Here is a 13,260-nt window from a genome sequence, read left to right as displayed (position 1 = left end):
ATTCCCATTAAAAGAGGGAATCGAGTGCTTTAATCTGCTATGTGTAGCATTAAATTAGGTTGAAATCTAAATTTCTGCTCATTATTGTGAGCTTGACTATGCTGTAATAAGAGCCCTATTAGCTTAAACTGATGCCAAATTCCAAACAAACAGGAAAGCTCAGAAGCCAATTAAGCATTGCTAATCAGTCCAATTAGAGGGGAAGAGAGTTCAAATAGGCATAAAATTACATTCACCTTACGTGACCTAATTATACTCCGAGCCTCATTTGACCAGCTGCCAGGCCTACTTGTTAGCTGGCTGCTAGTTGTATGTGTTGCTAAGTAGTAAATAGCAGTGGGCTTTAAATTAGATTTTGTTTTTTTGAGAAAAATTAAATTTTTTAGGAACTTCTATTTTATTTGTTATTTGTCATTTTATTAATGACACCCTTAACTTGCTTGTTCTTGTTGCTGCCATCATGTTTCACATATTTACATTTTTTGTGCCCTCAACTTGATTACTACAATATCAACACATCAGGTTTTAAGTCACTGATACTCAAAGTTTGTTACAAAACCAGAAATAAAGGCACACACTCACTCACATACTCATTTTAAACTGAAAATATTAGCCCACTTGTGATACGTTCCTTAATACTCATTAAAGGAAGTACGAGCTGATGTTCATTTGTAATCCAATGATAATGAGATTTATCAAGTCAAACCCACATGCAGAGGGAATCCTTTTGTTACACTTTCTCCAGGACTGAAACATACGCTTTGTGGCCTAATCTCCATTTCTCCATAAGGAGATCTGGACTTAATATGGTACATCTTTCTGTCAGAGCAGACGGGTCACTCCTCAGTTGTGACATATGGCTTTTGACAAGAGGGCATGGCTCAGCCATCGGTGCTCAAACAAGCCAATCATGTGAGGCGTTTGAAAAAAAAGGGTGGAAGACACGGAAGGGCCGGGCCACGTCTGAGACAAGGCCCTCAGACAAGACAAGCAGCAGCTGGCAAACTACATCAATCTGTAATCAATGAACCAACTGGTAGATGGGATTATATGCCTAATTGCACAGCTAACCAGTCCATCCCAAAATGACCAGACAGCATCAGCTTGTGTCCATGACCCAATACCAGAGAGAGTCATTATTCTAGGCCTCCGACAGTGATTAATCATTCATAACCTGCCTCTACACCCAAGCTTTGAGTTTGTCAATACACAGTGACAGGAGCTACACGTCCGTCTTCACAAAGGAGGACAAAGCTGATAGCAAAAGATACAGCAGCAGAGCTGGAAGAGCATTCAGCTCTTTTAATTGAGTAAAAGTAGCAAATCCATAATGTTAAACAACTCCATCACAAGTAAAAAATCCTGAATTAAACAATTTATTTAAGTTGTATGCACAAAGGTATTAGCAGAAAAGATGTACTTACTATATAAAAAAGTACTCATTATGCTGAGTGTCTACTTTTCAGGGTGCAAAATTACTATATATAATGCATTTGTACATTGTATCATTATTATTATTGATGTGTTAATGTTTCTACAACAGCATTTTGATGTTTGAGAGTTTAAACTATTTTATATACTGTTGTACAAAGGGGAGTTTTTCCTTGCTCATGGGGGAATGTTGGGTTTCTATAAATTTAAGAGTACAGTCTAGACCTGCTCTATGTGTAAAGTGCCCAAAGGTAACATCTGTTGTGATTTGGCACTATATAAATGAAATTGATTTGACTGGTACAATCATTTTATATGTAAGAATCTTAATCTGAAATGCCACAGTAACTATACCTGACAGACAAATGTATTGGAGTAAAATATTTCTCTTTGGAAAGTAGTGCAGTCATATATGGAGTAATAAGTATAAAGCAGCGTAAAATTAAAATACTCCATTAAAACTGTAAATAGTTAATTGAAGACGAATGTTGTGTTTTTGAAGGTGAATCTGATTTCTGCAGCTTCTGGGTGACAGTCAACAGTGTGTTCAAGTGTGTGTGTGGACGTGTGTTTGTGTCGGACGTACCTGCTCAGATCCTCCTGAATTACAGAATTCAATGTTGGCAGATGGGAAAGACAGACAGACAAATTATTCTGTCTGTCTCATTTTCTCGGACCACTACACAGATCAATTATTTATTACACATGTGGTCCCCAGTACATAAGCAACATTAATGCATCCCACATACTGTGATTCATTAAGTGCACTGATAAACACCCTTACAGACCAATGTACTTTTACTGTAAAGTAGAAGAAATGTCTAGAAAATGTCAGAATTTTCCTGTAGAGTAAAAAAACCGCTGTCCAGATCTCAGATGGTGCAGTAATCTGTACACCATCTTGGCCCATATTGTCGGAGAGCCTTAATCCCCTGATGTGCTGTTAAAATCCCTCAGGTTACAGGCCACACTTACACTTCTGTTGCCTCGGGCTAATCTCAGATTATGGTTATTATCATATGGAGACTAGTTACATGAGAAGTGAAAGGAGGCTTTTTGGTGGCTTTTGTAACTTAATAAAACCGAATGCCTTTATTGTCAGGGAGCTTTCAGAGATTTCAATCATGATTTGCAATCAATATATTAAGTTGTGATACCTCAGATTTATTTGCAGGATTAAAGACATACTGGCTAAACATAACAATTACTAGGTGGCAAATTTATAACATTATCCTTGCAAAAAAGGATAGATTTTAGAGAGTTTAACTAAAAAAAAAAAAGAAAATCCTGATCCTGTATTATGTGGTGAGATATGTTTGTGAATGTAAGGAGATAATAGAACTTTATCCAAAACAGTTAAAAAATTTGAACTCCTTTCATTGACACAGTGCATACAGTGACATGTTATATTTGATAAAACATTACACTTTTTTATTGCTATTTACTGACATTTGTGATGTAGCTTTTATTTTCTAATACCTGAAAGTCAGTCAGTCGTAATGAATCCTTAATAGTTCATTCCTAGGTGGTGGAAATCTAATGTAAACTGGAAAATATGCACAATCTTAGCCTTTTAAAAGTTTGTTTGCACCATCGGCTGTGGTGAGTTGTGCTACCAGATGGTAGACTTTTGGTGTTTGTGACACATGGCTCTGAGTGAAGCCACGGCCAGATAGCCCAGCCCAAGATAATTGGAATTTCATTAAGGTTTTGTTTGTGTGTACATGTGTGTGTGTGTGTGTGTGTGTGTGTGTGTGTGTGTGTGTATTGAGAGTGGGTGTGGGTGTTTATGAGTCCGCATGGGTGTGTTTCTCTATGAGCAATATTGAGGATGGGGGGGTGAGGGCAGGGACTCCACCTGCTGCCACCTGTTCATCTGCTCCGCCTTATAAAAGCTGCTCCCTCGCTGTCTCCAGGATCACAGACACCTTGGACTCTTCAGGCTGTCCACTATCTGGAGATACAAATATCTGACACTCAACACAAAAGACAAACAACTTGGACGTCAGTCAGGCTGTAACAGAGGAGATCTCTGAGGAATCCTGAGGCTGAAACTGGAAACATCTCAGAACAATCTGTTGACTCATATCTGAGTCTTTCTGATCTGAGGACATTCACCAGTTTAATTCTTCAAACAAAAGTCATGAAGTCCCGTCGACCCAGCTGCAGTGACTCTGGATCTGAGTCCTCAGAGATGGACTCCAAGAGTCCAGAGAAATATGAGACTGCCACACGACGAAGGATGGCTGCAAACGCCAGAGAGAGGAAGAGGATGCAGGGTTTGAACACAGCATTTGATCGCTTACGCAAAGTTGTTCCCCAGTGGGGCCAAGACAAAAAACTGTCTAAGTATGAAACCCTGCAGATGGCCCTCAGCTACATCATGGCCCTCAACCGGATCCTGACAGACCCCAGGAGGCACAACGCTCCTCACAGGCAGTGGCTAGACCTGCAGTTTGACTGTGCGCAGCCTGATAACTACCCCTGCCTCATGAGGTACGACTCTCCTACTGAACAGGAGTATATTCACTCGTCGTTCTCATACCAGTTCGATGGCCATCAAGTCCACGCATAAAGATACTGCGATTTTGTTAGACAATCAGTCATGTTGTGAGTGACAATGTGAATATTTCTCCTCCAAACCAGGAGACAGTAAATACATTTGTATTGCATTATTTTCTTTTCGTTATATTTATCTAGTATCTGTATGAAAGGCTTCTATTTCAAGTCTTTATTTATTTTTGCTAGGAAACCCAGCAATGTTGAGCAGCTTTTTGTTCAAATTATAGTAATGAAAGACATGTAGTGTCATTATAATGACCATTAGATTGTACTGAAGATGCAGGCAATGGTGTCTTTCTATCAGTTCTTTTGATATGGCCTTAAAATGTTGTGCAATTTTCAACGGACTCTGAGAAAATCATTGTGGTATTAGTTGCACAGTTAAAGTCAACATGTAACGATTTTGTCAAAGTCCAAGTACATGTTTGTAGAGTTGAAAAATAGACTTGCAAGATGTTATTTTCCACATGCAGACCTCTATTTTGTTGAATTATAGTTTTTGATTGAAAATAAAAACTATTTTGTATGAAAAAACATTTCTCTTGTTCTTCATTGTCTTTGAGTACAGCCATGAGCTAATTATGAAGTTAAGATAGGGATTTGTTTTTATATTGCAGAGGAAAAATGGCATTTTTACTGTATGCAATTACAATACATGCTAAGTAACAAACAAAAATACTGATATAAATATTTTTTTGCATCCTCAAAGGATTCATATTTGCATAATATAAACCTGAACATATGTAAAAATGTATATTTCTAAAAGTTTCAGAGGGAAAGATAGTGATTTTCTTCTTTTTTTTCATTTTACTGAATTAACTAATTAGAAAGCACTGGAATTTCAACCATAATAATCTCACTTGTCTCCTTTGTGTAGTATTAAAACAGGGTTATCAAGGAGGTAATTTACAACACATCCTTTGTTTCACGTGTGTCAAGTTCTCAGTAGGAGTGATGGCAGGTCATGTCCGCTGCACTGCCTCGCTCTGCTCCCCGGGGAATAAATCATCCTTTTGTCCAGAGCTCCTGTGCTCTGAGATAAGACACTGTTACGTCAATGAGGACAACAATCTAAACATTTAAAATAGACTCTTTTTTGGGATCAGAATTAATATCTGAGTACAATCATTGAACTATTCTTTCTCAAAAAACAAGCTCAAATTTTCTCTGTGAAAATAACCTTTTGGAGTTTAAAATAAAGTATTATATTGATCCAATTCTGTTACAGCATAGTCTATTGTAAGAAAGAATGCCATCCACAACTATTCATTATTGGAGCCACACAGCTACATTTAAATGGCAATCATTAGCCATTGAAAAGTGATTGTTACAGATTCGAAAAAGTTTGAATGGTGGCACAAGCCGCAGCAGATTAAGGAAGCCTGTGTGCCAGATCCTGCCACGGCTTCAGCGGGGGAGCAGAAATTAAACTCCATTGTGTGGTAATGGCTGTGTATAATTGCTCTGTTCAGAGCCACTGAAGCATGAATGTCCATAGCTGGACCCAAAGTGCATTAAGTATAAGACATCTACAGCAGTGCTTTAAGTGTACTGTCCAACTGCTACTACTCTACACATCTCATGAGTTGCAATTTGATTTGATTAGGGGGGTAACATTTGAAATTATGTGCTGTTTTTAGATTAATTTATATCCAAGTCTGTTTAGTTTAATGCCTCCACTGCACAAAACAGATAAATAAAAAGAAAGGCAGATGTGTAGATGGACAAAATCACTGAAAACAAAAATGATTAATTTGTCTACTTTGCTAATCATTGATATTAACCACGGGTGCTTAAGTGCATGTATGATTTGTGTTGCGAAGGGCTTGTTGGGTCGGTGGAACAGACTCGACTGATAGACGTGGCACACTGATACAGATGGTCATAATGATTCATACGCCACGTTGAATGTTTGCATACCTAATAAACGCTTTCTGACAGTTGGCATGCCAAAAATGAATAGATGCCAGAGTCAAAAGTGCCTAGTGGTAATGAGGCACGGACCATCAGTGACACTGCAATTACACTCCTCATTAATTCAGTCACAAGCGGCGAACAGTTGGTGACAGAGAAATAGAATTGACATGCAATTAATTGATTTCCTCAATAGGAGCACATTATTGGATGAGTTGTTAATCGATAGTGACAACAATGTGCTCAGCATGGAAGTAATTGAGAGGGCCAAACAAAATTAAAATGTCTTTCAACTGCTGAATTATTTAGCCTTTCAACATGGCTGGCTGTTCTCTTTTATAAGACATTTCCAGCACATGTAGGTGGTTATGTGGTACGGTAGAGAATATGACTACAGAATAAAGTTCCTTAAATTTGACAGTATATTTTTATGATTTTAGCTCTTCACTGTCAGTTTGTAGCAGGGTTGTTGGTGAGAAGAATGAAGATTTTTTACATGCATGGTTTTCTGGTGATGCGTTTTCATTTTACCAAACATATTGTCTATTGCTAGCATTAAAGTTATTACTTGATTAGAGGCACCTGGTAACTGAAAGTACAATCAAATGAGAAAAAACATCCCTGAATGTGAAACAGGCTTGGGAAGAGATACTAGCTCTTACTGGTTAAGGCGTTAAATTGAAAGTGCACCACCGACCAAAGTAAGGTTACATTTGTTTTTTGAGTATGTGGGTATACCATGAAGTATCCATGCACACATAAGCCAGCCATTAAAAACAGCACACAAGTATGTCAATGTTGTGTTAGTGCCACCCCTACCATGTTATCACCTCAGTGTGTTTTAACTGGGTCTAAATCTCAAGACTACAAAGGCTCCAGTAGAGGACTAGCAGCTCCTCCCTCAACAAAGCTTATGTCATCCACTCTTTTTATAATCATCTCGCCAGCAGGTGTTCAAAAGCTGCCTACACTGCTCTGCTTCACTTTCCTCCCTGATCCTGAACACCAGCAGCCCATACAGAGAAACACAGGTGCCTCGCATCATGAAATGCCTGAACAACCGGGCCGACAGCCACCTGACTGGGCAGGTGGAGTGTGAATTGGACGCCATGGGCAACGGGGCCTGGGTGAACCAGGGCTACTGTGCCTCCCCTCCACCCCTGCCCCGAGCTGTCAGCACCATCTACAACCCACAGCCCCTCTTCCAGGGCTCCATGGACAGCATGTACAAACTGGACACCCCCAGCCCATTACCAGAGGAACCAGAGTCTGCTGACCAAAGCCTGGTGAAGAAACGCAGAGGCTGCTGCTCTTTTATCAAAGGTAAGAAACCATTGTACTGAGTATTTCTGCTTTGAATATAAGTTGAGTATAGATCACACCTTGCCAAGTGATGAATGAATAATGAAGACTTTCTTTGGTACTGGTTCAGTCAGCCTGTAAAACCAATTAATCTCTCTCAATATCCTTTTTTAACCTTAAATTCTTGTCAGTTATTTTGTTGGCTAAACAAAGTAGGCCTTCAACGGAGCATCAGCTGCTTTCTGAATACCAAGGATTAAAGTCAATATGCATGATAGGTCTTAAAAAACACAGTTTCAGCTTGATAAATAATTTTGTGTCATAATGACATCAATGGTAACTTAAGCTGATTTTCTGTAGGCTTGTGGGGTACAACATTGACTGAAAACACCTCAAACAACAGAGAACTGTTTGTCCGAACCACGCTACGGGAGTTACTGGTCTATCTGGTGTTCCTGGTGGATATATGTCTCTGTAAGTATTCAAATCTTACCATTCAAAAATTTTGTGAATTTGCAATATGTCTATTCCTGACACTTGCAGTAATTTCAAAATTCAAGTCAAAAATGTTAAGTACCGGGGTGAAACAGCATTTGCAATTAATTCTTAATTATTTAAAGAAAGTTGTGAAACTTGAGTTAAATTTAATTTTACACCTGCTTAAATACTTGGATTTAATTTACATGAAAGCATGAAAATTACCGCTGCAAATAACAATGATTTTCATTATCGATTAATCTGCCAATTATTTTCTTGATTCATTTGGTCAACAAAATGTCAGAAAAAAAGTGAAAAATGACCAGTATAATTTCCCAGAGTCAGGGGTGAGTCTTCAGATGATGACGGTCCAAAACCCAAAAATATTCAGTTTATTATCATGTATGACACAGAAAAGCAATAAATCATCACATTTTAGAGGCCAAAACCAGCTAATTTTTTGGCCTTCTTGCTTAAAATAATGATTATTTGATTATCAAAATAGTTTCTGATGAATTCTATATCAAATGACTAATTGATTCATTGACTAATTGTTGCAGCTCTACATAAATGATCCATGATGTGTCACAGGAGATAAAGAGAATTCAACAGTGTGTCTGGGTTTGACAAATTGCAATACAACGTATTTTCAGTACAAGTGAATCATATATCTTTGTTGACTGTGTCTGTATTTGTGCACTTAATGTCTACGTTTGTATATCTCAATATACATTTTACAATACTTTTTGTTTTTAGCAATGCTAATGATTTGTTGAAGTGCTCACCATGTATATTTGGGAGGATGTTACTGTAAAGAGCACTCTGGACTGTTGATTTACCATCAAAAGCTTCCCTCTGCTTTAATGCCTACCACAAATGCCCTCCCCATCCCTCTGCCTGAAAGCCATTGTCCAGCTGAGCATTAGGATTGAAAGGGACATGAGCACTGCTTTCTTGCCTTGTAGCGATAAGAGCATTTGGCCTCGTCCATTGTTGCTTTGTCTGGGTTAGATTTACATTGTTTGAAGAGGCTATTTGCATCAGGCCAGCGTGCTCTCTCTTCAAACAAATTACAGCCTCTAATCTGGATCCATTTGACTGCTGCGGTATAAACAAAGCCGCACAACAAATCTTCACTGAGGCCTTGCATGTCTGCTTCTGAGTTGTCTTATCTTCAGACCGTTGAATGGAGCAACATTTAGAGCTGAGCCTGAGCAAAGCCAGATAGGAATCAACAACTGGGCGTTAACAATGTGATTACGTTGTCTTTCAGTGACATACGGCATGACCAGCTCAAGCACCTACTATTACACTAAAGCCATGACGGACCTGTTTGTGAATACAGCCGGTGAAAATGGGGTTAGGTTTCAGTCCATTGGCACCATGGCTGACTTCTGGAGTGTGAGTTTTCCTACATATTCATTTCCTCCATGGTCACCACAGTGACAAATCACTGAGAAAAAATTCAATATGAAGAGAGTGTGTGATAATGTCAGACAACTAAACTTGCATCATACACTAATACAAACTGTCTTCTGTGTGCAACTGAAACTGCATCCACCCTCTTTTTACATGAACAGTATGCCCAGGGACCATTACTGAACGGTCTCTACTGGACTAAGTGGTACAATAACCAGTCCCTGAACAGTGGAGACCAGTCCTTCATCTACTATGAGAACATGCTGCTGGGAGTCCCCAGGATGAGGCAGATCAAGATCAAGAACAACTCCTGCAAGGTCCACAAAGACTTCCAAGATGAGATCACAGGATGTTTCGACGTCTACAATGAGAAGAAGGAAGATGATCTCAGCTTCGGTCTCATCAATGGCACTGCGTGAGTGGCTCACTATTTTCATTGCAGGGTTACTTTGGGTGTGCTGTTGGATACAAGAATTGCAAGACTTTAGCGTTAAAGCTTTTTCTTGAGCTGTTTGTGCTGTCTTGTTCCTCTGCAGCTGGACCTACCACACAGAGAAAGACATCAAAGGTTCCTCTCACTGGGGCTTGCTGACCACCTACAGTGGAGCAGGATACTATCAGGACCTGAGTCAAACCAAAGAGGAGAGCTCCATCAAACTGACAGAACTGGTGGACAACCTTTGGCTCGACCGAGGAACCAGAGCAGTCTTCATTGACTTCTCCACTTACAACGCAAACATCAACATGTTCTGTGTCATCAGGTAAAGAGAAGCTGACAATAGCAGCTTTTGCACTCAGTACCCATTGGTTGGTGACCATTTTTGTGGTTGACCAAAGCTTTATCCATTTCTTGTAGGTTGGTAGTTGAATTCCCTGCAACTGGCGGAACAATCCCCTCCTACCAGATACGAACAGTCAGATTGATTCGCTATATCACCTACTGGGATTACTTCATCCTCGGCTGCGAAATGGTTTTCTGTTTATTCATTCTCTATTATGTTGTGGAGGAGATTCTTGAGCTGCGAATACACAAGTTTGCCTACTTTAAAAGCATCTGGAATATACTGGATATTGTGGTCATAATGGTAAGATAATGTACTTGTTATTTTATTCAAACATGTCCTTTCCTCTGATAGGCCTCGAAGAAGTAACATTGTTATCCTTTCCAGCTTGCCATTGTTGCCATCATATTCAACATTTTCCGTACTGTCAAAGTGGACAACTTGCTTGGCAAACTGCTAGAACAACCTAGCATCTATGCTGATTTTGAATTTCTGGCATTCTGGCAAACACAATACAACAACATGAATGCAGTGAACTTGTTCTTTGCATGGATCAAGGTAAGGCCATCTTCCACTCTCAAACATTACGTAGGAACATTATCTGGCTGTGGCGTCATCTCCAAAGACTTTTGTGTGTTTTCTTCCTGTCCCTCTAGGTTTTCAAGTACATCAGTTTTAATAAGACTATGACTCAGCTGTCCTCCACACTGGGTCGATGTGCTAAAGATATCTTGGGATTTGCCATCATGTTCTTCATCGTGTTCTTTGCCTACGCTCAGCTCGGATATTTACTCTTTGGGACAGAGGTTGACTCCTTCAGCACCTTCGTCAAGTGCATGTAAGAGGTGTCCAAAGTAGCAGCGACAGCAAAGACTTAAAAAGGATTAAGCATCAACTACTTAATCATTTTTCTTTTTCCTTCCTGCAGTTTCACACAGTTCAGGATTATTCTTGGAGACTTTGATTATGATGCCATTGACCGTGCAAACAGAGTTCTTGGGCCAATCTATTTTGTCACCTATGTGTTCTTTGTTTTCTTTGTTCTACTGGTAAGTTGTTTTGCTACACAAGACATTATAAAAAGAAAAAGATAAGCATTCTCCTTACCTTTTCATGCATTTGTTCTTCAGAACATGTTTTTGGCCATCATAAATGACACATATTCTGAGGTTAAGGAGGAGCTCTCATCCCAAAAAGATGAGCTGCAGATTACTGACATCATCAAACAGGTAACAGAAATCCCATTGTGTTTACATATTGTCTAAAATACTAAAACAGTTTCATAAGTGTTGCATAATCTTTTCTTGTAATTCAGAGTTACATGAAGACATTCATGAAGTTGAAACTTAAAAATGAGAAAATATCAGACGTTCAGAAGGCTCTACGGTCTGGATCTGGAGAAATTGAATTCAAGGACTTCAGAGAAACTCTGAAGGAGTAAGTGACAAAAATATCAAAAAGATTGTTATACCAACTTATTCCAACACAAAGCATAAAAAATATCCTTCACCACTCTGATGATCTTGTAGGATGGGACATGCTGATCATGAAATTTCAGCAGCTTTCTCGCGGTTTGATCGTGATGGGAACCAAATTCTAGACGAAGACGAACAAGAGAGGATGAAAACAGAGCTGGAAGAAAAGAGGGTTTGTAGTCGACATGCTGTGACTTGATTTACAAGATCAACATGGCAACTTCATGTCATTTTCATATTGTTTTACTTTCTTCTTCTTTAGCTTAACAATCGATAAAGCAAATGTTTATAGAGATCAATTCAAACAAAGCTGTGTTTTGTTATTGTTATCATTTTCCTCAGGATGCTCTTTGTGCCGAACTCAACAATCTTGGAATGAATTATGGGAAAGATTTACTGGAGAAGCCTCCCGTGACCGTAAATGATCAGAGGAACCACTCTAGTCAAACCTCTGTGGATCGGGAACAGTTTCTAAGGTCTAATGTCTTGAAGTACCTGTTTTGTTCTTTAAATAAGAATTTCAGACAATCACAATGGACGTTAAGCAAAATCTGAATTACCTCTCTCTTTCCATGAAAGACTGACCAGGCAGGTTCTCCACCTTGAAAGCTCTGTGGCAGGCATCACATCCAGGATTGAGTTGATTATGGAGAAACTGGGATTACAAGACAAAACTAAAGGGAACAAAACAGCAGGGAAACTATCTGTGACCAAAAATGATGTGAGTAGAAAAATAGGTTGCAGATATTTCTACACCTAGAGAAATCAGTAGTTGTATGCATCAAATGATCTTTTAATGAGAAACCAAGGGTCTAGAACACATCGCCCTCAATGTACAAATATTAGGGATTCTTGGTTTTCATGAAGTACACCAAAAAGTATATTGATGCTATGTAACAAATGTGTTGTGGGTGATGCCAAAGGGGCATAAATATAACATCAGGAAAAGGTCTCTGATATTTTGTACATTCAGTATATACACAAGTATTCCAGCAAGTTAGACTAGACTTGTATGTCTAAGTTTTGTTCTTATAAATACAAAATGTTTAATTTTCAATTACCCCCTATCCAGACTGATGAAACTGCCTCAGATGGGAGTGTCCTGCTGTGTGTGGACAGAGGAACAAAGGCTGAGATGTCTTCACGGAGACCAACCGTTCGTACCAACTCCACATTCGACTGTCATATGTGATTAAACTCTGAGAAACAGAATCATGAGTTATGTGGAAGTCAGCTGACACGAGGATAACTGGTACATTCACCAAATAATACTTTGTGTTTAACGACATTTCAGGAACGTCTGTTTGATAAAAAGATTCTTCAGGTTTTAAACTGTTATGACGGTCAGATCAACAACAAAAAACATTGATAGTTTGATTTAAACATGGCAATATTCAACACTTAAAACTCCTTTTAAATTACAGTTACTCACATTTCATGGAAATATGTAGATAGTGTATAAAGATGTTTTTGAGATTGCTTGATAGACATCTGCACTAGAGCTAAGACAATAAACTGGTTAAAGTTTAAGCACAGATATATATATAAGACTACAATGTACTATGTTGTAGAGAAGACTTGAATGTACATCTACATATTATTAGTGTTGTGTAATATATTTGAACAGTAAGTTAGAACATTAAAGTTGTGCAATATAATTCCTTATTAGACAGTACATACGCCACGTAACATCTGACTAAGTCAATGCTTGCTTTGCTTTAGTCGTTTAATGTTTATGAATTGTTCAAGTTTATTACACTTGCTCAAAAATTATCAACTTGTTTGCACAGTTTGGTGAAATAAATCTACAAAATAATTCTCAAATAGATTTTATATGCAATATATAGTTCAAAAATTATTCATCACCTCGGTCCACTTCCTAAGCTGCAAACAATTAA

At 38.6% G+C, this 13,260-nt stretch overlaps 2 protein-coding genes and 1 long non-coding RNA gene across 3 annotated transcripts; 2 read left to right on the top strand and 1 right to left on the bottom strand.

The window, feature by feature from the left end:
- On the top strand, positions 1-5,918 carry atoh7 (atonal bHLH transcription factor 7). Its single transcript, XM_067609572.1, has one exon. It carries the CDS (start codon positions 3,575-3,577, stop codon positions 4,004-4,006), a length of 432 nt encoding a protein of 143 aa, XP_067465673.1. The 5' UTR covers positions 1-3,574; the 3' UTR covers positions 4,007-5,918.
- Positions 5,919-6,213: 295 nt separating this feature from the next.
- pkd2l1 (polycystic kidney disease 2-like 1) lies at positions 6,214-12,815 on the top strand. The gene is made up of 15 exons (XM_067609568.1): positions 6,214-7,230; positions 7,570-7,683; positions 8,960-9,087; positions 9,267-9,520; positions 9,642-9,866; positions 9,962-10,190; positions 10,275-10,445; positions 10,544-10,725; positions 10,816-10,936; positions 11,018-11,116; positions 11,203-11,324; positions 11,417-11,534; positions 11,705-11,838; positions 11,942-12,083; positions 12,435-12,815. Exons 1-15 carry the CDS (start codon positions 6,951-6,953, stop codon positions 12,552-12,554), a joined length of 2,439 nt encoding a protein of 812 aa, XP_067465669.1. The 5' UTR covers positions 6,214-6,950; the 3' UTR covers positions 12,555-12,815.
- Positions 11,246-12,519, bottom strand: LOC137196742 (uncharacterized). The gene is made up of 3 exons (XR_010931310.1): positions 12,424-12,519; positions 11,923-12,036; positions 11,246-11,483 (listed from the first exon to the last, which is right to left on the bottom strand). It is a non-coding gene; the product is annotated as an uncharacterized lncRNA (long non-coding RNA).
- Positions 12,816-13,260: the final 445 nt, after the last annotated feature.

This window comes from Thunnus thynnus, chromosome 14, assembly GCF_963924715.1.
Source record: "Thunnus thynnus chromosome 14, fThuThy2.1, whole genome shotgun sequence".
Taxonomy (NCBI): domain Eukaryota; kingdom Metazoa; phylum Chordata; class Actinopteri; order Scombriformes; family Scombridae; genus Thunnus; species Thunnus thynnus.
Note: the sequence above shows the minus strand (reverse complement) of the source record. Positions and strands in the feature narration are given on the sequence as shown.

Coding starts and splice junctions, on each gene's coding strand:
- atoh7 (XM_067609572.1), top strand. CDS start 3,575: ATGAAGTCCCGTCGACCCAGCTGCAGTGACTCTGGATCTGAGTCCTCA.
- pkd2l1 (XM_067609568.1), top strand. CDS start 6,951: ATGAAATGCCTGAACAACCGGGCCGACAGCCACCTGACTGGGCAGGTG. Junction 10,446..10,543: donor TGTTCTTTGCATGGATCAAG/GTAAGGCCATCT, acceptor CTGTCCCTCTAG/GTTTTCAAGTACATCAGTTT. Junction 11,117..11,202: donor TTACTGACATCATCAAACAG/GTAACAGAAATC, acceptor CTTGTAATTCAG/AGTTACATGAAGACATTCAT.